We start from the raw sequence: 23522 nt of genomic DNA on the forward strand, positions 1-23522 counted from the left end.
TTCGTCCACGGGCTCTCACGTGGTGGGAGGAAAATGACTGACTTGTGCTGCTACTTGGGCATAAATGCAGTGCAGGTGCATGCAGGGCAAAGCCTCCAGCAAGTATTCCCAGGGGATGGGTACAGGTGGTCTGGGTGCTAACTGGGGCAAGAAATAACTTGGGCAATATTCTGCCATGACCCAACGTGAGCTCCTTGGTCTCTAGAGTAGAGATTTTTTAAATTTGCACACCTCGAATTGAAAGAGGCCTGGGTTTCAGACCGTGCGTTGTGCTGCACTCCAGCAGGCCCCTATTGAAGATTTCTGCAGTCGGGTACCCCAAATCACTTGTGTCTTGAAACATCAAAGGATTGGCACTCAAGAGACCTGGGCTCTCTTCCCAGCATGGGGAGGGGTGACCTCATAGAAGTCTCTTTGGTGCTCAGTGCCTCAGTTTCCCTACCTGTAAAATAGGGTGAATGATACAGGCCTTTTTTGAAGTGCTTTGAGCTCAATGGGTAAAAAATGCTTTCGTGTTGGGCCCTAAATCAGTCCCTCCCGTTTGTTAAGATCCTCTTTCTGGAGCCCAGGAGCATGACGCTCCAAACAGATAGTTCGGAGGAGGAAGAAAGCACCCATAATGCCAGCTTTTCAGGAAAAGTTTGCCTTACGGCTGTATCTGAGCCAGTTTGCCCATCCCTCGGGCGAGTTATTTCTCCACATGAGAAGATTTATTAGGCAAAGGTCTGGGTGCACCATGGGATCACAGGAAAGCTGGGACCTCAGGAGCACACATCTAGCCCAGCCGCCTGTTCGAGGCAGGATCAGCCCCAACTAAACCACACTGCCACGTGTCTATCCACCCTGCTTTGGAAGTTTGTCAGCCTAGAAATGTCACGGCTTCTCTAGGCATGCCTGGCCACCCTGGCAATCAAGCATTTCTTATCTCTTCTTTTCCTCATATTATGCACCCTTTTTTGTTCTGGCTTGAAGACAGTCCACAGCATCCAAACCCTGAGACCTACACTGAGGGGAAGGCAGCAAGCTAGTCCCTGCTGCCTTATGTCTTTGCCTGGTCTAGGAAGGGTCTCCCTTAAGCAGAGGGACAGGGTTAAAAGGGCTCAGTGCCCTTAAGCATCACGCCTGCTCCTCCCCTATATAAACAGGAAGATGAGCAACACCTGCCCCTTAGTTCAGGGTGGCTCTGAGCTTCCAGGAGCGGTCTCTTCTTTGCACGGTGGTAAGCTAGCTTCTGCAACTCACTTGCTTAGCAAATTGTGTGCAAGCATTTACATGCTGGACAGACGTTCCCTAGGTCTCCCAGTCACTTCAGCAGTTTTCTTTACCCCTGCGTGGGCACTGGACAGGGTTATTTTAACTGAAAGGGAGTAGGTGCCTTCAGCGCAGAGGTGTTACAGCATGGGTATGATGCTATAGTAGTGGTGGCAGCGATGCTGAACCCATCGGGCATGTCTTGGGAAGCCAGCATCCCCGTTGAAGGGCAAAGCCACAGCCCTTCAATCATCTGCCCGTGCCTCAGTTTACCTTTCATTGCCAATGGGAGGCGCCATATTGGCGAAGCCTTGTTAAAATGTGCAGAGGTACTTGGCATGGCAGCACCTAGAAGCTAGATGTGTTTATTGCCTGGGTTTTGGAGGGGCTCATCAGGCAGTTGAGAGGCCAGAGCACCTGCTCTCTCCTCGCTGCTGTGAAATCCTCCGCAAATCCTTCAGCTTGTAGGACCCAAAACCAAGGCCTTGATCACTGAAAGAGCCCCTGCGACTTTTTATAGCGGTGCACTTGTCAGCTCCAGCCTCCTTGCTAAATGGCAGCTTGGGCAGCAATTGGATGCCACATCCAGACAACACCTTTGGGGGAATTCTTCTCTTTGCGTCCTGCAATTTTGCTTTGAAGCCCTGGTTTCCCCCAGAAAGTGGAAGAGGACCTGAGCCCAGCAGGCAGTTTGCAAAGGCTGTGTTATCAGCAGCATTTCAAAGCAGCAGCAAGTTGCAGGGGAGGTTGCGCTTGCAATACCCACAGCAAATGGATGCCATGCATGCTGGGACAAGGGGCTTGTTTAAATACTTTTGCCTCCAAAACATAAAAAAAATGCAATGGACAGATGCAATCCATGCCTGCTGTCCTGCAGCCTCCTAGGCTGGAGGCACCCTGTTACCTCACTGAAGTTGGAGGAATTGCCTGCCTGCGTGGGGTCCTGCAGACACAGGGCTGGCAGCTGGATGTGTGCATTGGCTGACTCCAGGCCAGCTACCCTTGCAGTGATGTAGCCCCCGTGGTCCAGAGGCAGGGATCTTTGGGTGGGGATGTCTGTTATGGCACCCACGGCAGGCTGTAGCTGCACAAGCTTTGGATGGAAAGCATCCATCATGCCAGATCTTACCTCGAAATTTCACTGTTTCTTTGCATAGAAATGTCACGGTTTCTTTGCAGTATAACACCTCTCCCACCCCCAGCATTTCAGATTGGTGGCAATTTTGCATCCCTTGAGTGTGCAGTGGTGGGCGGAAACTGTGGTGGGGGAGTGCATAGATTTTCCTCTCTCATCAATAAATAGGGAGCTGAACAACAATGGGACCAGTTGTGCTGGCCTGTTATGCAACTGGTGTCATCTCAATTTAGAAAGCTATATTGGTGATTGGGGCCAGGTGGGTGGGGCCGGGCCCAGCCTTGTGACCTGTACGACCTGGGGCTTTGCAGGGCAGGGAGCCCAGGCTGCAGGCAGGCTGGGGCTTGCTGAGAAACTGCTTGATTGAAGCAAGGCCCTTGGTCAGTGTCCCTGGGATGCAATTCTTTGGCATCCTTTCTTCTGGTGAGTGCCTGCCTGAGTCATTTCTGAGCTGGTTGCTTAGTCATAGCCCCTTCCTGGGGGCTGAGTTCCTGGGAGGCAGTGAATAATGCAGCTGGGTGAGGAGCAAACCTGGCAGCCAGGGTGCTGGCACGGCTGATGCTTAACAGCGCGCGCTGCTGGGAGGTGAGCAGCGCTGTGCAAGGCTCACCTTGGGGCTCTCCAGGATGATTTATCTTTGCATGTGCTGAACTTGCCTACAAAGGCTCAGGGCAGCTTCTAGCAAGAGAGAATAGCACAAAATGATTGCTTACCTGCAGGATGTGCTGGATGCAGCACCCTGTCCGGCAAAGGGGGTGCTGGGCAGAGGCTAGGGATCTTTCAGAGCAAGGGCTCAGGCATTGTAGCAAGGGGAGCTCAGGGTTTCACCCTCTCCCTGGGTTTATTTGGGTGCTGGGGGGTGCCTGGAGAAGGGGTGACAGCCTGGGTGGAGGAGGGTTGGGAGGCACTGGGAGCCCTTACTGGGAGCATGATGTAGACTGGGGAAAAAGAAGAGCGAGAGGTGGAGGGTTGTTAAGTTTGTACAGCACCGAGCACGGTGCCACTCTGACTCCAGCGAGGTGTGTGATTTGTGTTGGCATGGTAGGTTAACATATGGACAAGTCGCGTTGGACCGTGCCCTACATCTGCTCCTTAGCCTGTTGCATAGGGGATGTGCGGTGGGTGGAAACAAATCAGGGATTTAAAAAAGAAAAAAAAAATGATTTTTTTTTAAAAAAAATTTAAATCAGATTTTTTTTGATTGAATTCTATTTTTAAATTTTTTTTTAAAAGATGCTTTAAAAAACCAGCTTATATAAAGATATATATTTTTTAAATTGAAGGTATGTTAAGGCTCAAAGATACCATCATAGAATAGGGATGATAGCTTCTAATTATTCACAGAAGTTTAGGGCTGGAAGGGACCTCATGAGATCATTGGGTCCAGCCTCCAGTATGCTATTTGAGACAGTATATTCATGTGAGCTTTTTAGAAACTTCTCTAAAAAGCTCACAACAGGCTGTGGCCAATTTTAGGGGGTTTCCAGATTAGATCAGCAAAGATTAAAGAAAACCGCTTTACCCGGTGTGACTCGGTGCTCAGTCTGGAAGAGCCCATGAAGCATCACTGTGATGCTGAGTTTCAGGTCTCAAACTCGATTTGTGTCTCCAGAGATCACAGGCAGACCAGGCTGTTTGGGTAGGCGTGGCATCTTTTATTAAACCAGCTAAATAGTTGGGAATGTTGTTCTTTGCAAGCTTTCGGGCACGTGTGCCCGTCTTCAGGCGTAGGGAGAGTTTGAGATCACATCCTCCTTAACAGCGCTGTATGGAGATGAGAGGAGAGACCTGATGCCCACCCACCAGCCCTCTGTGCACGCAAACTTGCAGAGAGACCAGAGTCGAGCCCTTCCCCCTCTGCAAGTGCAAAGTGTCAAGAAGTTAAACGAGTGGAGGAGATCAATCAACAAGAATGCCCTTTTTTTAACAAACCCAGGGATTAAATCAAGGCTTCCTGACCGGTGATTTAAATCCTGACTTAAATGAAATCCGCCCTGGGTGCTGGCCTGTTACCTCCACCTAGATCGCACCTTGGGGCTGTGCTTGTCACTTCCAGATCCCCCCGGGCTCTGTCCCTTGTGATAATGCACGAGATAGCTGTTGCCCCCTTTTTCTGTAGGTAGGTTTTGTTGCAGCTGCGATCGTCTGGGACACGCACGAGGAGGCGGGTTTCTGAGCTGATATAGGGGAGGAAACGCGGTACAGAGCGCTGGGCTGGGAGCCAGGACACCAGCACCCTGCTCCCAGCCGCACCGCTGTCTGGCGGAAGGTGACACGAGAGACTTTGCTTCCTCACTATGTAGTTGAGTCTCTTTTTTTTGGTGCAAACTCAATAAAAAACTCCTCTTTGTACAGCTGTGAGTGGAAGAGCAGCTTAGCAGAAGCACACGTGCTGTCGCTGCCGGTGTTTGAAAGCATCCTAAGAGCGCCCATTTTTGTTCAAGTTCCTGTTTCTCGGGGGCTCCCCAAAACACAGTCTCAGCGTTTTTTAACCATAAATAGCAAGGAGGGAGAAATGGCCAAGAGAAAGCAGGTGTGGGGAGGCAAAGTCTCTCGTGCCGCCGCCTTCTGCCGGTCAGCGGTGTGTCTGGGAGTAGGGTGCTGGTGTCCTGGCTCCCAGTCCAGTGCTCTGTACCGTGTTTCCTCCCCTGTATCAGCTCAGAACATTTGGGGTGATGGTTTTGGGTGGAAAGCAGCGTAGATGGCTGATTTCTTCCCACACACAATCCCGGCGGGGTGCGGGGAAGGTGTAGTGTGATGAGCACCTCTTCCTCCCGCATGCAGCTGCGGTGGCTCTGGGTACTTCACACATCTCCTTTCTCGCGCAGCCGTTTCTAGGGATGGGTCTCGGCGCCGGTGAATTGAGGATCCCGTGCGATCGCCCCCAGAGTGTTGTCTGGTCTCTTGTCTCTTCAAGGTTTGTAGAAACGCCCGGACACTTCTCCTGGAAGGAGAGTTACTACCGATCCGCCATGTCCCAGAGCTCGCAGACCAGGGAGTTCCTGAGCCCAGAGGTTTTCCAGCACATCTGGGACTTCCTGGAGCAGTAAGTAACCAAGGGGCCTGTCAGAGTGATGACATCGCTGAGGATTTGGGGGGCCTCTGGGTCTGGTGGGAGCCTGGTCCAAGTCACTAGTGACTCCTGGGTGTTGTTGGCTTGAGTGCAATGGGTCCGTGTCGCGAGTGGCTCCTTCGATAGTCCTGCAGGCGCCCCGGATCCATGATTAACGGCCTTGCTGCCCCCTTGGTCCTTGCCAGACCTGCGCCCTGCCTATTAGAGCTGCAAACGCAGCTGGCGAGATGCTTTTGGGGTAGGCTAATGGGCTGAGGCTAACTGGCAGGTGCCTGACACCCCCCCCCCCCCCCCAAGGAAATCCTGGACCTGGCTGTTGCCCTGAATGGGGCCCAGGTTTGGCTCGTTGTCTCAGCGGTCCCGCTTTGTCCTCGTAGGCCGATATGCTCTATGCAGCCGATCGACTTGAACTTCATCGATGACCCGTCAGAAAATGGCCCCACGAACAAAATTGAGATCAGCATGGACTGCGTCCGGATGCAGGATGCGGACCCAGGTGATCCCATGTGGGTGAGTAGCAGGAAAAGCTTCTTTAACTGTAATCCTGCTAAGTTTGATGTTCCCCTTCGGTCAGAGCCCTCGAATATCACGAGCTATAAGGGTTTCCTTGCCTTTCTCTGTGGGGCAGGTCTTTTTTCATAGGATCTGGGCATCTATCACCTAATTCCTTCCCCTGCTGGCAGTGGCAACACCCTTGTCACCCCTGGCTTTACCTGTGGCAGGTCATGAGGTGTCTTCAGTGCTCCAGATATTATGCACTGCAGGCTCGTGGATAGGTTTGACACGGTGGTTTTGGGGTGATTCCTCCAATTAATGGTTGCTTGTCAACACAGGAGGGGACTAGATGCAACAGCCTAGATTGCCAGTTTGCATCCTGATATATAAATTTTAGTTTTGGCAAGATGTGGCTAATGTGCGCGTGCAGGGCTGAGGCTGTTCACAATTACTCTGCACTGCTTCTTGAAGGCACGCACCTCAACATCCCCTGATTGTGGGGCAGTTTCCTCTGACCCTTTCTGACGGTCTTGAATGATGGGGGGCGAACTTGGATGCAAACCGGTCAGGAGTCCGTTCAAGCTCTGTCTACTGACTCTCGCTCCTGTCTGCCTGGGACAAGCGAGAGTCAGTAAACTGTGTTTCCAATGAGATGCACCTTGAGAGGGGTTTTAAAATAGTAAATGGTGAAGAAATGGTAGGTGGGAATTTGCTATTGACTCTCACAACACAAGAACGGGGGGTCGCAACATGAAACTAATAGGTGGGGAGTTTTAAACGAACCAAAAGAAGTTCTTTTCTGCACCGTGTATAATTAAAGGTTGGAGCTCGTTGCTGCTGGATGTGGTGGAAGCTGATGGCTGAGCTAGATTGAAAAAGGGACTGGACCCATCCTTGAAGGAAAGGGGCATCGGTCGCTATTGAGCATGGGTGGTAGGGAAACAGCCTGTGTACTTGATCTTCCAAATGCTGGAGGCTGCAAGTGCGAGAAACAGGGGGCGTGGGAAACCCTGGTCAAACCCAGGTCACGCTCCCGTCCAGCCTCCATTTCTCTGTCCTGTTTGACGCGGCACTGGGCAAGATGGTCTGACCCGGTTATGTTCTAGCTCCAGGTGTTTCCCCAGCTCTTTTCCTGCCCGAGAGGAGGTGTTGTGGGGCTGTGGAGCCAAGCGACGGGCTCTCTTTCAGCAAGAGCACTGCCGTATCTACAGCAGGGACCCAAAGGTCTGCTGGTGGCGGTGGGCCGTCCAGCTGCAGGCCACGGGGCGGGCTGCCAGACCTGTAAGTTCAAGGGCTGTAATATCGAGGACCACCATGACTAGCCCCTTTGCAGCACTTTGTGGACCGCATGTGACTCCTGGCAACCCCGGCTTTGTGGGATGGAGCCTGAAGTGCTGCAAGGCTTGCGAGGGGCGCCCGCTCCTGCTTGCAGGACGGCTTCTCTTCTCGACTTGCTTGCCGTCCACACCTGGATGGCTTGGCATTGTGTGACCGCGAGATCCCCCTCTGTGTCATCTTCCAGCTGTTGCTGGCACGCACCTTCCTTGCAGCTCTGCCTTTCTGCTTTATGAGTCGGGTAGGTCTCTAGTGTTGGAGCCACCTGGCTGCTTCCCCTCCTGGCAGGGATTATAGTGCTTGCAATTTAGAGGTTTCCAGGCCTTCTCCGCTCCCACCCTTCATCCTGGCAGGCAGAAACTTCGTAGCATCCTACAGAAGTGGGGCTGGAAGAGGTCACATCTATCCAACCTCCTGTTTGAGCCAGGTTCACCTCTGTCCAAACCATCCTTTACAGATCCATTATCTAGCAAAACTACGGTCGACCTTGACACAGCCTGAGACATCACACCCCAACTTGCCAGGATCCCACTGGATCTCCAGACTTTCCCGGAGCTCCTGATTCATCCACCCATGGAGGGGCAAGTGCAAGGCCTGTGTCCAGGGAAGGTCGCCAACGCCTCCCAAACGCTTGCATGGCTGTGGTAGGAAGGAGCGGTCCTGCTCAGAGAGGCTCCTGGCCTTTAAGAAGTGGGTTTCCATTAGCATCAGCCATGCCTTTCAAACATCTCGGGCTTTTCAAAGGCAGCACCTGTAACCTCGCCTGCAAAGCTCGTGCTAGAAGCCGGACCAGCTTTGCTGTGTTTAAAGTCTTTGCACCGTGGCTTCTAACACGGCCAATGTGTGCTCCGGGTCCTCTCCTCTGTCTGTCTCGAGGACGATCTCCCTATCTTCTGTTTGCCAGAGCAAGGGAGGAGCGACGAGGAGCCTTGGAGGCGATTTCCACGTGGTTCTCTGGCTTCGGGGAGGTTTGATCTTGGCCTTTCAGGAGGCGTTTCCCCATCTGCATGCAGGGACTTGTTTGATTTCATTCATGTTCAGGAGTGTTGCACAGGATTGGTTTCTCCCCATGCTCCCATGCAGCATACGGGCACATCGAGCCCTTTTGTAAGTGCCGTGGGCTCTGACATTCGTTTCTAAATGTGCCAGCCTTGCAGCGGGGGACAACAACCCCTGTGCTCGGTCAGGCCCCATGCAGAAGGCTTGCTAATGCAGCGTCGACCCGGTGCAAACGGCTCGGGCTGGAAGCACTCCCCTTCCCCCATAAATTTGCAAGCCTGGCTGGCAGGTGACACCCCCGTCTCGCCGTGGAGAGGAGTCCGCCTTCGCTTTGCGGCGGCTGGGGCCAGTGGCCGCTCCGGCTTGCGCTGGCAGGGAATGCGTAGCCCCGGGGAAGGCGCTTGCCGCCGTCGCGTTTCATCTGCAATCCCTCCTCCCTCCGTCTCCTCGCTTCCTGCCGATCGCTGCAGGGCAGCTGCTCTCCCAACACCTGTCTGTAAGGTAACCCCGGCCCCCCGTGTCACCGGCAGACGCGGCGGGCCAGGCGCAGGTGATTGGAGCGCGAGAGTTGAAGAGGGCAGATAAACACGGAGGAATGTAGTAGAGGCGGAGGGGCTGCGCGAGACACCGCGGCGGTCTGGAGTATATCTTCCTGTGGGCAGATCGAGGCCAGCTCTCCGGCTGCAGTGCGCAGCCGGGCAGAGCAAGTCCTAGAGCCGTGTCCAAAATCAGCGGCTTTCCACTGTCCTCCGTGGGGTGCAGATGAAGCTCTGGGATGGTGCGTGCCCCTCTCTTTAGGGGTAGCGCAGGTTTTGGGAGGTGGGGGAAAGGGTCTTGCCTCCGCTGCCTGGATGGGCCTGTCATTAAAAATCTTACTGCTTCCCTATTAGGAGCTCTGTCTGCTTGGCTAAATGCAGAGCAGGATGAAAACCACCGGCGCAGGGCGAAATACTAATATCGGGGTGTGACGGCCCGCGTTGCAGGTGCAATGGTGAAGTACACGTGTGCGGCATCCCGATTAAGGAGGAAGCAGCAAGCGGAGCAGCAGATCGGGCAGGGGGAAGGTGCGGGGTTCACTTGTGGCCAGAAAGGTCGGCCTCTGCTGCTCTAGTGCATGGGTCTGCTGTCGAGTGCTTCAGTGCGTTGTTTTAAGGGCGAGAGTCGCCTTCGGCCCCGCTTCGGATGCTGCGTAAAGCAGGCGTCCTTGCAGCTGGGCTTTCCTCGGTGCTTCCTTTGTCCCAGCCGAAGGGAGCACATCCAGGTCCAGGATGGTACAGTGTATTTGGGCACAGCAAGAGGAGTGTGGGTGATGTGGGTTTCAAGGTGAGGGGCACCAGCCCACCATGATGCAGGAGCTCAGCTGAGAAACGGGTGCCCCGCGTGGGACGTTGCTTGTAATATGGTGAGAGAAGGAAACGCAGGACTGTGGGGCGGCGCGCCGGAGATGCGGGGAGACATGGGTGCAGTTTTAGCTCTGCCTCAGGCTGCCTATGTCACCCTGGGCAAGTCCCTTAACCCTGGTGGGGCAAATGGCACGTCTCCCTCTTGCAGGCAGGCTGTGGGGATCGGACCCTAAAGGTTGGGAAATGCTCACTTTTGGCAGGGATGAGGGCTTTGTAAATACCTTAGGACCAGCCATCGGGGAGAGGCTGAGCTCCCAGGAGGGGTTTAGGGAGGGAGAAAGGGGTTGGCTCTGTGGATCCCACCAGGACTTCAGGTTCCAACTTGACACACTTAGTTTGGCCTCCGATTGACACGGGCCAGAGGCTTCCACCTCAGGCTTTTGCATCCCGCCTTATGACCTCTGGCTAGAGGAGGGTAGAAAGAGGCTCTGTCTGGGGTTAATCCATAAGCCTGGCTGCTCTCAGGGCAGTGCATCGTTGCACTAATGAGGGGTCTGGGCTGCACGATTCTGCCCCTGGTCCCAGTTTCCCTGACGGCATGGGCAGAAGACGAGAAAGCTCCTTGTGAGCTGGTGCAGATCAGACGATGTCTCGAGAGGTGGAAAACCCCTTCTAACTGATCACAGCCATGGGAGGAAGAGGAGGAGGCTGCCTTTTCTCCCCCTGAGCTGAGACTGCCTGTTCCCACCCTCTGCTTTGCAGAGGAAACATCCTGCTCGTGCCGTGGCAGATGAGCGGGCCCCTTCCAGGGTGACCAGGGGGCAGGATGGGATGACGAGGGAATCGGGCAGGACTTGAAGCATCTGGCGCATCGAAGCTTTGAGATGCAATGGGATCCTGGCAAGTTTGGGTGCGATGTCTTGTGTTGTGTCAAGGTTGATGGTAGTTTTGCAAGTTGGTGAGATACTAGATTTGTAGAAGGTGTTTTTGGAGACCGCCTCTGAGTCCCTCTGGCTGCTGAGACTTCCTCTTCTCTCCCTCGTTTACTGTATGCCAGAAGTGGGGTCACAGGTTCCTTCTCCAAGAGATGGGAGTCCAAGCTCCCTTCTTTGGGAAGGGGTGGGAGGTGGGGATCGAGGGGGTCACTACCCTGGGGTGAGCAGGGGGTTGCCTCGTGGGCCACATGCACACATTTCACGTGGCCCCCGTTCCTCTCTCCCAGACTCAGCTGTGTCATCCCCTTCCTTCCCTCTTCATCTGCTAGCAAGCACTCCCCCAATAAGACACGGCCGGCTCGGCAGCGGTGCTCCCCATCGGCGCCTCCCTTATCCCAGATGCTCGGCGCTCTGCCCCGCGGTCCCCGCTGCAGCACGGAGATGTGACGGTGGCTGGTGTCTGCGCGTGCATCGGCTGTCACCTGTCCCTGTCCGTTGGCTCGTGGCTTTCTCTCAGGCTTGTCCCAGCCAGATGGGCCCCTGAGCTGCGGCCTGGAGGGGCGCGGGGGGGCTTTAGGGAAGCTCTCCGGCGGCAGAGCTCTCCGTGTGCCTCTGCTGCAAGAGCTGCCCAGAAGGCTTCAATCCCCCCGGGGTCCCTTCTTCTCCTCCCTGGGACAAATCACCGCGTGCATCCTGGCCCTAGCCCTGGGGGCTGGCACGGGAGCTCCACGCGGCCCCCGAGAAGCCGTAGCCGGGGGCGGCGTGCATCTCATCTGAAGTGAGGCGGCAGGGCCAGGTGAACTCGCCCCCCTCCTCCATCCCCCTACCCCTCCTTGCACATGCCTTCGCTGCATGCCACTGAGGTAGCCGTCCTCCCGGGAGCCTCTTGCTGAACCAGTTGAGTGGAATGCCTTTCCCCAGACAGTCGTCGCGGTCAGGGCTTTCTTAATGTGCTCCAAAAAGAGAGAGGAAAAACTAAATAACCACCCAGCCCTCTGTCAGCCTTTGGCAGGGCTTTGCTCCCGTCTCCTGCACGGCTGCGCCAGGGCGGCTGTTGCACGGGGCGAGCCGTTGGCGTGCAGTGCTCACAGCCAAGCGTGCTTTTGTACCACCCATGCAACACTTTATCCTCCCGGCACCGGCCGTTTGGGTCCAGGGGCTTCACAATGGTGGGGGTCTGTAGTCGATGCTCGGGGAAGGGTCTTCTCGCCTGTCATCCCCACGTTCTTTGCTGGCCTGTTAACTGGCAGCGATCCCATTAGGTTTCAGTGTTAACGCTTGGTTCATCTCGGTGGAAAAACCCCATTCTTTTCAACAAAATCACCCAAAGACTGCTCTCCCCTCTACACACGTCCACATCTAGACTCTCCCTGGCAGGACTTTATCAGCTCTCCGCTGGGAGGAAATCTTGTCGTCTCCCCCCCCCCAACCAATGGAGCTAAAAAAGCTGTGGGTGCTCGATGAAGTCTTAAGTTTTCTGGAGAAGCCCCAACGTGGGTACTGGCTGAGCATAGCAGTTGCCGAGCTGGCAGATAGATCGTCCAAGTAAAATCTCTTTTATTTTAGTAGCACTTAAGGGGCAGGGTTGAGGTCCAGGGGTCTATCGCAGGAGGTGTTCACCTGGCTAATGAAGACAGCGCAAGCCCCAGAGAGCTTGCAGATTGCTATGGGCTGGGATGCAGCAGATGCTTTGCTTCAGACCCGTGCACGATCCTGTGGGCTTCGATGGAAACGCTTTGCTGTGTCCAGGCCAGGGTGGTCTGCCTCTTGCAGCATGGAGCCCTTGGAAGCAGATGACTAAGTTGTGAGCAAAAAGGTGGATCCGTGCAAAGGAATGGGAGTGGCTGGTCAGCACACGTCTTCCACGAAGTAGAGCCGAGAACTGCATGGGCATCGTGGCGAGCAGGAGGCGGGTCTCCATGCAAAAGCTGGCTAATGCATGGTGTGCTCTTCTGGACGCAGCCTTGAATCTGGGTCAGCAATTAGCTGGGCTCACGGAGGAGAAATATAGGCAGAAGTAAAACCAGCCTCCTAGGCTGAGGCATCAAGGTGGGCTGTTGTGGTCTTCATTTCCACCCCCAAATATTCCTGGAAGGGCCACAGAAGAAGCGGGGAGGGTTTCATTCAGAGGAGGTACCTGCTCAGGTGATGCCTGGCTGCCTGGGTGCAGGCTTGAAAGGGTTTCTGATGCTTGCCAGGTTTTATTCTTGTGCATGCAGGTGCCACTTTGGTTGAACTGGGTTGAGGCTATGCAGAGCCATTCCCATCATGAGCCATTTGATGCCTCTGCTGTGACCGCCCCGTAGTCTGTACCCTGGCATCGGGTGCATTTGTAAGCTCTCCCGTCGGAGGCTTAGCGCCGTCATGTTGCTGGGTGATTGTCTTTTGCAGCTTATGAGCCTCCAAATTTGTCTCTCCCTGTGGCTTGACAGCCATGTCTCACAGGGGGCTTGTGTTCAGAAAGGATCAGCTCAGTCCCCGGGGGTGATCGAAGCACGTGCGTCTCATTGCATGTGTCCTTTGGATAAAACCTGAGGGTCTTTCCAGTCTGCCTGGAAACTGGGGCTCTCGTGGCATTTTTCACAAAGATCAGTCCCTTTTTTTCATGGCTTAGAATCGGCGGCATTTGTTTGTGACGAGCTTTTAGATAACGAGGAATCGCCGATGATCCAGAAAAAATCGGCACGTGCTGCAACCCATACCCTATGCTGTCAGCGGCACTTCAGGCTCGTTTAAAACTCCTTCGCCCCGGTGGGAGTGCTCTGGCACGCTGGACTGCTCTTCCTGGATCTGAAATGCAGCTTTTCTGCTGTCAACTAGGAAGCAGAAACCGATTCCAACCCACTTGAGCGGTGGCGGCGGGAAGGGTGGATTTTGTGCCGTGCGGTGCAGTGTGCGAGCTGGCAGTGGATCCCAGCTCGTTGATGCAGGGATGCTGGGCGGGGATAGGCCTCGTGGCTCTGCACTACCGAGCATCCTGCCTGCGTGCAGTACCCCACAACCAGACCGGGGTGTGCTTCCGGGAGGGATCTCTTCCCCAGCAAGCATTGGGGTTCCCACCCCCTCCATGAGGCTGCGCGTGTGGTGCTCGTTGGGGTATGAAGCAGAAATGTGCAGCTGTTCCTTAGAAGTAATCTTCATCTGAAAGCTCTGGCCGGTCTGGCCTTTTCTGTTGAGCAAAGGAGGAAGGCTTGCTTTTCCTGAGGACTAATGTACTGTACTGCTGGGGCCTGTGCTGACGGGCGGACGTCATCCTTGGTGCCAAATACTCCTCCTCCTCGCTTTTCCCGTTGCACCTTGCAGTGGGGTTAGAGCCCTTCAGTGGTGCATGGCAGAGCCAGCCTCGGCCCTGGCTGCTCCGACACGCTCGGGTGCCACTCCCTGCCTGATCGTCTGCTCTGCTTTCTGCTCCCTGCCCCATGCCTGCTCTGCTTTCTGCCCCATCTGCCACTCCTCTGCTGTCCTCTCCCTGATCTGTCGCACGCTACAGGTGTGCCGTGTTACTCGTGGCACGGGGGTGCCTCGAAGTTCCTCCTGTGCCTAGGGTTGTCCTGTAAATAGACACATGTGAAATGTGTTGTGCAAACTTTATATTGAGCCACGTGCTCCCGAAAGGCTTCATCGGCGCTTCCACGGGCACAGCCGGTCACACTCCTTGGTGGCTTCCAGATAGCAGTGCTTTCATTTTCAGCATTTTGAGAGACTGCTGAAGCAGGACAGCTCTGCATTAGAATAGCATCGCTGTTGTTCTCCGAGCCTGCACGATATCGCTCCTGCGACATGCAACAGCCGACGTGCTGACGTCTAAATGAGATGGGGAACAAATTGTTAGGCAGCGATGGACACAAAATCAATCTGTGCTGGGAGTAGAGTGAGAAGTGATTTTTATGACCCTGTATTAATACGGCCACAAGTGAACTTCTCCTTTGTTAATGAAATGTTATGTTTGCAAAGCTTGACTGTGGAACAACACGGCTCCCGTGCACCAGAGTATAATTGTGTCAGGTTTGAGAAGCTGAACTCTAATCCCTGTCGGAAGATAACATGCAAACGCGCTCTCGCTTCTTTTGATACGGGCAGGTTTAGGGGATGAAACGTTACTGGGTATGTTGCAGAGCTGTGGGATTGGAAAATGGGGGCTGGAAGGGACCTGGGGGTGGGGAGGGGGGGTCTCATCTAGTCCAAACCCCTGCTTCAAGCAGGACCAGCCCCAAGTGCATCTGGCTAAACAAAGCCTTGGCTGGGATGGTCTTCAGCCTGCAAGGATGGAGAGTCCACCACCTTTCTGGATAACCTGTTCCAACTTCCTAGTAAGAAAGTTTGTTCCTAATATCCAACCTCAACTTCCCTTGCTGTAACTTTAGCCCATTGCTCCTGCCATCTGCCCCCACTGAGACCAGTCCAGCTCCAGCCTCTTTCCAGACCCCTTGCAGGGTGCTGAAGGCTGCTATTTAATCCCCCTCGGTCTTCTATTCTGCAGACTCAATCAGCCCAGTTGCCTCAGCCTCTCCTCACCAGTCCTGTCCCCAGCCCCACAACCATCCAAGCTGAATGGACTTCAAGGGATGCAGTTAACATGTAAAGTGGACTTTAATTAACTTCCTTACAGGGAGAAAAATAAAATGTTTTTTTTTTTTCCTTCCCTCTTCATCTGCTAGCAAGCCCTTGAAACAGGGATGGAACTTGCCATCTTAATATGAGATAATTAAGACAATAGAAGCTATTAAGATAGTAGCACCTACAGCCTCCTGAAGGCTCTTCCATTGCAAATGGAGTATGCTTCCTTCCCTGAGCCCTCACTTCAAGCACAGACCTAATCTATGGGACAGGGTCCTGCATCATGCACCTGTCCAGCTCTGTGAATCCCCCTCCCCTGTGGTGCCTGGCAAGTCACTGCTGGTCTGCCAAATTGTCGTATCCTATAGGCAGGCTGCAAAATCTTCAGGGCTTTTCTGGAGCATGGTGGCTTTATAAACTCCACCGATGTCTCTAGACACTGCTGTCACACGGAGGAGTAAAGCTGCACATTGCAGTCCTTGGGGTGAGGGGCGAGCGGGTTTTGGCAAAGCCAGGTTGATGGGAGGCGTTTCTGCGTGCTGTCCTGTGAAACCCCGGCAGAGCAGCACTTCTGGGGTGCCACGTGGGCTGACCCGTTGCATTGCAAGGAGCCTTGCACTGTGTCCAGAGCTTAAGGAGGGGATGAGAGACAGCAGCTGCATGCAACAGGCAGACGGAGAGGAGGGCAGGGGTGCAGCGAGACAGTTTGCATTAGCATCAGGAAGCCTGGGAAAGGTACCCGGGGGCTGGGAGTTTCTTTGAGAAGAGGATGGAAGTAGTATGATTGCTGTCCGATGGCTTTTCTTTTTGCTCTGGCTTGGGGACAGCTGGCCACACAGGACATATGGCTTTGATATAGCCACGTAGCCCACGTGTCAGTGATGGGTGACCTGCAGCACAGCCACCCCGATGGGCCGTGGGGACCTGCTGCCTTCTCCACTGCTCGTGTGAGGACCAGTCCAGACTGCCTGGCTTCTCTCTCCTTGTATTATCATTAAGGACAAACCATTTGCCAGCACGTCTTCTGCTTTCCCCTCTAGCAAGGCCCTACCTCTGACCTGCTGTACACCAGGACTGGGGGAGCAGGGGTTGCCACAGGGTTTTTCCGCTTCTCTTGTGGCAGTAGCCAGTGCTTGTGCCTTTTTCCTGTAAGTCATGTGGCTGGCAAAGGCTGAGACTTTCCCCTTCAGCTTTGGAGCCACCCATGCATGAAGTGCCCACAGGGGAGTTTCATGTAGGGATTACGGCAGATGTGGGGCATGAAACCCACGTGGTTTCCTGCCACAGCCTTCCGCGGTGGCTTGGAGTGAGTTATTTGGCATCTCTCTGACTTGTCCTGTTTCCTTCCTCCCCTCTGCCTCCTAAAATTGCCTGCCTTAGCAGGGCTGCATGCTTAGAGCATTCAGTGTTGGCAAAGCACTTTCAGATACTCGGATGGGAGGTGCGAACTCAGAAGGAGGTGAAGCTCCCAATCCCACTTGCAGGAGATGATAGCGCTCCTTTCCATCTCGCATCAGCTTTTTTATATTTATTTATTTTATTTCCTGGGCTTCCAGAGCCCTGTGATGCTTTTTGTACTGGCTCGCCAAGATTTGTGTCCCCCAAAACCATTGCCCTTTAATCGGAGCCTCATTTGAGGGAGATGCTAGTTTGAGCAAATATTGGCAAAGCAGACGGGGTAGTTTTGTTTTGTTTTGTTTTTTAAGTAGAGGGTTGACACAAAATTAGGTGGTTAAGAGGAATATCAGGAATAAAATGCAAGTGGCATTTCCATTTAATAAGTGCTGTATTCACCAGAGGGCTTTTCAGATGTGCATACAACAGAAACCTAATTGTTTCTTGGGTCTCACCGCTGCCCTGTATTCCCAGCCGTGGCTATAGGACACGTGTTCCCGTTGAGTTGGGTGGGAGCCAGCTCAGCCATGGAGCTGGTGAAAGCAGGTGGGAAAGGCACGATTGTGCAGAGACACAAAATCAAGATCTTGTCTAATCTGGAGAATTGGGTCATTAGAAATGAGGGTTGGACGGGAGCTCAGGAGGCCACATCTAGTCCAAGCAGGACCAGCCCCAACTCCATCATCCCAGCCAAGGCTTGGTCTACTCAAGGCTTCAAAGCCGCCAAGGATGAAGATCCCACCACCTCTCTGGGGTGCCTGTCCAGTCCTTCACCACCTTTGTCATGAGAGAGGTTTTTTCCTAATATCCAACCTCAACTTCCCTTGCTTCAGCTTGAGCCCATTGCTCCTTGTCCTGCCATCTGCCCCCACTGAGACCAGCCCAGCTCCAGCCTCTTTGCAGCCGCCCTGCAGGGAGGTGAAGGCTGCTCTTCAGTCCCCCTCGGTCTTCTCTTCTGCAGCCTCAATCAGCCCATTTCCCTCAGCCTCTCTTCACCAGTCCTGTCCCCCAGCCCCACAACCATTTCCATTGCCCTCCACTGGACTCTCTCCAACATGTTCACATCCTTTCTGTATTGGGGGCCCACAGCTGGAGACAGGACTCCAGATGTGGCCTCCCCAGTGCTAAATAGAGGGGAAGAATCACTGCCCTCAACCTGCCGGCAACGCTTCTACTTTCTGGTCGTGTGCCCTGCTCCTTTTGAACAGGGCCCAGCAGTGGGAGGCAGGCTGCTCTGGGGCTGGGAGTACCATTCCCGAACCAGTGTGGCCAAACGGTTGTGAAGGAACTGGTTTTATTTCACAACCTTCCCTTCTGCAGCCTTATCTCCCTGCTTAATTGGCCCCGGAGGCACTCGCACAGCTCTGCATCTTCAAGCCCCGGGGGCACGCTGCAGCTCGCAGAGCTCAGATAGGCAGCAGGCGCAGATGTTTGCCCAGGGTCAGAGGATGGGGCTGTTGTGACAGTCTTTTGGGGAAGGGACAGGTGCGAACTCACAACGGAGTGGCTTTGGCCTTAGTTTTTTTTCCTCTGAAATGGGAAGAATTCATTGAGAGCTGCATGTTGGCAGCACAGCACTGATTGAGGGCTTTCAAAGCAAGAGGAAAAACGCCCTTTAATTACTAAGTTGGACTAATTGCGGGTTACGCTGTTCAGTTTGGAAGCCCGTTGGCTTGCGCGGTGACTTTTAAGGGATTCTTCGGCTTTCAGGCCATTGCCCTGCCCTGCCTTGCATTGAATTGTAGGGTCCAGGAGGCACTTCTGTGGCTGGAGGGTCGCATCTTCAAGACCCGCATGCCCAGGTGGTACCGGTCATGGCAAAACTGCCTGTGTACCTGGTCAGGCCTGTGTGCATCGAGCAGGACGGGCCCGCTGCAGTCCTCCACGTTATATTCTGCTGTAGGGGGCAATGCTGGGATGGCACTGGTACCCACCACGGTAAGTGTGCTCTCGCCAAGGGCAGCGTTGTTACTGCTTGAAAGAAATCCCAAGCCTCGTTTTGGTTTTCATGTCACCTCTGGGGATTTAAAAGGGAAATATTTCACTGCTGCATCTTGACATTGTTTCTTTACCCACCTCCGCTCCGCCACTGGGCTGGTTACTTTCTTTTTTGGCTTTACTTTGTTTTTCCATAGTCTTGGCTTCACCGTGTGCAAGCATGGACCTGTTGCTCTTCTTCTGCCTGAGTTCCCAGTGCTGCGTGTGGACGCACACCCGACACGTCCTTTGAAAAATCAAGGCAGTCTTGGAGCTGGCTGAGATTTTCTTTCCCCCCTCTCCCATGGCATTTAGCATTGTGTGTGGTTGTGCACATTTCCTGTTGTCATCCAAGCCTGGAGGTACTGCTGCGCTGAGATGTCACCGTTTTCATGAATGAGTGGAGAGGTCGGAGGAGTGTGTGTGGGTGTAAATGTGCGTGCGTGCGTGCGTGTGTGTGTGTGTGTGTGCGCGCGCACGCACTTTGATCTGCAAGAAGTGTTGCCTGAACCACTAAATAGGCAGATGCACATTCACGCCCTTCTGCCTTCTCTGAGAAGTTGCATAATTGTTGTTAATTGGGCGGCAGAGGTGTGTGACGGTAACGATTGCAGCCGTGGCTGGATGCAAGATCATTTCAGACCTCAGGCCTGGGTAGTGCTGTGGTGACCTCTGCTTCTTAAACTGAACCACGCAAAAAAGGCTGGGGTGGATTATAACAACCTGGGAAGACTGGTTCAGAAAGAGCCTGGACCGGGGGCATGGCTGGATTATTGCACTTGCTTTGAAAATTGGGATCTTTGAATCTCTCTTTGTGTGCCATTGAAGTACCATACTTCAAAACCTCTTCAGAAAGATTGGGGAATGGTCTTTCAAGCGTTCCCAGCTGAAGTGCTCAAAAGGGACCAGGTATCCAGGTTGTAGCTGTACCGATCTAGAGGAAAAAGCAAACTGGGCTTGTGGTAGAGGTGATGTCTTTTATTAGATCAACAAGATTTTTGCAAAAGGGACCAGTAATTTTTAGGCGTCTACACTGAGCAGGTGTTCAGTGCCCCATGCTTGAAATGGGCATGGCTTTCCGAGGTGTTTTCTCAGACCTGGGCTGCTTTTTGAGGGTCCCTGAGCCTCCAGGCCCAGCCGCTTCCCAAAATCGCCCGATTTCTGAAAGCTCAGTGCATCCTGACAGATTGATATTTGTGGTGAGGCCAGGATATTCATCTTTAGATCTAACCCCCCCCCCCGCATTTCCCCTCCAGTCGGTCATAAATGAATCCAAAGGCTTCTCCCTTGAAAACCTGTTTAGAAAGCTGTGATGGTAGAGATAATCATCTTGGCCCCTTTACAGAGGGGAAAAATGCTTTTAAAGAAAACGTCGCCTTGCTACTGAGCATATGGGCTCGCAAGGAATCATGTCAGATCTTTTCTCACTTGAAATTAAAAAATATATACCCCTTTTTTTTCTTTGTCCTGGTAGTTCAAGAGGAGGCCGAGCTGTGCCCAGACTCTGACAGCCTGGGAGCATGTTTCATCCAAAGCCTGTGAAACGCTTGTGGACCCCCTGGGCCCCGAGTGTGGTCTGCAGCTGTGCTCTTCCAGGGTGACGGGCAGTGGCTCAGGGTCATCGTTGCGTTTGCGCACATCTCGCTGCTTTCTGCCCCTCCGATGTCTCCCTGCCCATGTCACGGACTGACTTGGCATCAGCTCTCCAGAGCACGTTGTGTGTGTGTGTGTGTGTGTGCGTGCATCCCCTTTGCACGTGTGTCTCTGTGCATGTGTGTCCTCTACATGGGGAGCAGATCGCAAAGGGCTGCACCTCCAGGGCTCTGCTGTCATCATCATACAAGCCAAGGCAGTTTTAAACTGCTGAGTGCTGAGCCGGATCGTGCTTTGGGGCAGTAGTGATAGAGACCGCCACAAGTGCTATAGGGTTCATGGGCAAACTCCCCTCCAGTAGTCTTGGATGATGTGCCTGAGCCCGAGAAGTGTCCCCAGGTTGGATGTGTGTCCATCCTGTTTGCAGCCCCCCTGCAGGGAGGTGAAGGCAGCAGGTCCACTGCAGATTGCAGGCTGTCCTGGGGAAAGTGCCCTTTTCCCATCGGTGAAACAGTGTGCTCCTCAGTCCCTGCTGGGTCTGGGGTTTCTGGGGCGAGAAACGGGTCTAGACGGACTGGCTGTGTCTGCCGCCTTCCTTTAGCAATCCTGGCAACTTTCTTTTCCAAGGGAGGCTTTCCCCCACGGTGCAGAAGGAAGGTATGAAGAGCACGCTGCTTTCTGCTCATCTGAGCAGAAATGCTGGGTGTGTGCTGTTGGTGTCACTCACTCCCCTGCGTGGCTGGTTTTCCCTTGGAGTCGCTGACGAGAGCACTCGGAGGTTAAGGGATTCTCCAAGGGTGATGGAGTCGGTGGCAGATCTGGGAGCAGAACCGGTTTCCTGATCTGATCATTAAGCAGCATTCAAGGGCTTGTTGCTTACCTGCTTGCCACCTATCTGGCTGGTACCTGGGGTGTCTGCTGTACCCTCCGTGCGTGTCCCTAGCCCTCTTCACATGCCACTGCCTCAGTAACACTTTGTCCTGCCTTGAAGCGTGAAGACTGAAATCTCTCTGCCCAGCTGCGAGTATCTGGCAAATAGATCTGTTGTGGCTTCTCCAACTTGCAAAGCAGGGGCACTGCCAGATTTCCAAGGGAAGCAGATCCTGCTCCGGGCACACTTGAGGGAAAGAAGCATCTTTTCCCCCTTCCAGCTTCCCCATCTAATGCACTATATTCTGCTCAACTTTCAAAGTGCAAAGGCATAGTTTTATTTTTTCCTACCCCACACCCATTCTGTTTGCTTGCCACTAGCTGGAGGTTAATGGGGGGCTCCTATAAGCCCCCCTGCCTCAGTCTCCCTGCTCCTGCAGCTGGGGATCTCACGCTGCAAGACACTTCAAGTGGGAATTGGGAGGCTTTGCTGTTGAGGCAGATGTCCTGCCAGCCACGCCTGGGCACGGACGGTTCAGCAGGCTGGTTAATAAAATGCACGTCACGGCAAGGATTTTATGGTCTTCAAGCCAAATGGCAGTGTGGTAGCTACCCTTCTCCCTTCCCTTCTGCACACATGCTAGGGAGGGCTGAGTTGGGGTAATGAAAGCCAGACCTTTTTTTTCCTTTTTAATATTAAATCACTGCAGACATAGTGTATGGGAACTTTTTTTTTTTTAAATTGTATTTCGTACTTAAGTGATTTCTTTTGCATGTTCACTGCATCCGTGTGCAGAAATGAAACTGCTCAGACTAGCTGCTTATTTTATTTTATTTTTTATGAACTGTATTTATCAATGAGCCTAACAGATTTAACAGTTAATGATCTATCTAATCCCCCACAATATACATAAAGGCAGATATTTGTCTTAGATCAGCAGTGCTACCATAACCCAAATCAACATCTACGGAAGTCAGGCGGTCTCTTCTCTTCCTTTCGGCTTCTGACGGTCCCTTTATGTTTCTGTTGATGTTAAAGCTTTCGCATTTCTTCATCTCTGTATGATAATTCACCCCCTCCTTTTCCCTGGGACCCTGCACGATATCAGTCTCGCTATCTTCTTCTCCTCTCTTTCCTTTTTAAGTTTATTCTTAATTTAGTCTTAAGTGTCATCGAATCAAATTTGCACTTCAGCATTAAAAAAAGGTTTCTCAAATGTTCTGGTCTGGAGGCAAAAGTTCCTTCTTTTTTGTGGGGGGGAATTCCAAATTCCCAAAGTGAGCACCTTTTTGCCTTTTCCCCTGTCAAACACTGACTCAATAGGATGATTTTCCCATTATTAAAACTTCCCAAACTTTCTGGACTTAACATCATCTTATGGGGTTTTTTTCTTCATAATTTATGGCTTTGTTATCGACCACGAGGACATGAGTTTGGGAATGAGTTACCTAAAGCCACTCGAGAGGCAGGGATTGAAATGCAGTTCGGTGTGTGCACTCGCGCATGCTTTCGCCCTGTCTTCTGTAAATGCTGCTAGGTAAACAGTTCGTACAACGCGGTCCGTGGCGCGTACTTGCGGGGTGACAAAAAGCGGCGCTCGGCACGATCGTTTTTGCCGATGTGACCGCGCGCGAGAGAGGCACGGCCGCGATGGGGGATCTCGGCTCTCCACGGGTCCGTTTGGGAGCGCTCCGAGATCGGTGCCTGGAGAAATCCTCGGACCGTTTCAGGGAAGAAGTGAGCTGCTTTGGGAAACTTCTCCCAATTCCTCCATGGTTTTGTTTCCCACCCCCTCCTTTTTATTTTTTTAAACTTCCAACTGCATAGAAAAGTGACAAGAGAAAGTTGTAGTTTCTTTTCTCTCTCCATTTTTTCCCCTTCCCTTTTTAGAGATTGGTGATAAGGAATTCTAACTACTTAACGAGATGGGAGAGGCCTCTCTCCATTGGAGTGGAGGACTCCAGGTGGCACTTTGACAGATTGGACAGGTAAAGCAAAAAGCCCCACCTCCTGCTCCTTGCCTATAGTTAGGTATATAAGGGAAACTTAAATTATGCAGAGAGGCACACACTGCGTCCTGTTATCTTCCCAGTAGAATCACTTTGTTTTAGGGTCTTCCAGAGGGTGGGGGGTACGGGTCAAAACCCTGGAGCCGGAAGAGAGGACAGCAGCACTCATCAATCTGACTGCTAGCATGTTGTACCTGGAAAACAATGCCCAGTCCCAGTATAGCGAGGTAAGGACTTGTTTGAGGTTTTAGCTATGACCTTTTATTTATTTTTTTCCTCCCTCTTCTTTTCCTGTTGTTAGCAATCTGGCATCAGCTCCTTGCCTCTCCGATCTGGAGGTGAGATGCAGAAAGTGCATCCAATTTTTCTTTTTTTTTTTTTTCCTCCTTCTTTTCCTATAGGTGAGTTTGCAGTTTGCATGGCTAGATTTTCATGTTGAAGCTGGGCAGGTCTTCAGTTGGGGATGACCAATGTCTTAAATTTTTGGAGGACAAATCCCACCATGAAAAAGCCAGCTGTCTGAACAGCCTCTGCTCTGGCTGCATTATAACTTA

General features: G+C 53.0%; 1 protein-coding gene across 4 annotated transcripts in view; it reads left to right on the forward strand.

The window, feature by feature from the left end:
* Positions 1 to 1144: 1144 nt before the first annotated feature.
* Positions 1145 to 23522, forward strand: part of TP63 (tumor protein p63) — a 96549-nt gene continuing 74171 nt past the window's right edge. For 2 of the 4 annotated variants that reach the window (XM_019532905.1, XM_019532907.1), the window contains exons 1-3: positions 1145 to 1219; positions 5304 to 5432; positions 5837 to 5969. In XM_019532905.1, coding sequence (XP_019388450.1) covers positions 5359 to 5432; positions 5837 to 5969 — 207 coding nt within the window. In that variant the 5' untranslated portion in view covers positions 1145 to 1219; positions 5304 to 5358. Of the gene's footprint in view, positions 1220 to 2729; positions 2810 to 5303; positions 5433 to 5836; positions 5970 to 23041; positions 23196 to 23522 lie in introns of those variants that run through there. The other 2 variants (XM_019532906.1, XM_019532908.1) reach the window with 2 other exon arrangements.

Source organism: Crocodylus porosus, unplaced genomic scaffold, assembly GCF_001723895.1.
Source record: "Crocodylus porosus isolate Cpor-Errol unplaced genomic scaffold, CroPor_comp1, whole genome shotgun sequence".
In the NCBI taxonomy this organism is placed as follows: domain Eukaryota; kingdom Metazoa; phylum Chordata; order Crocodylia; family Crocodylidae; genus Crocodylus; species Crocodylus porosus.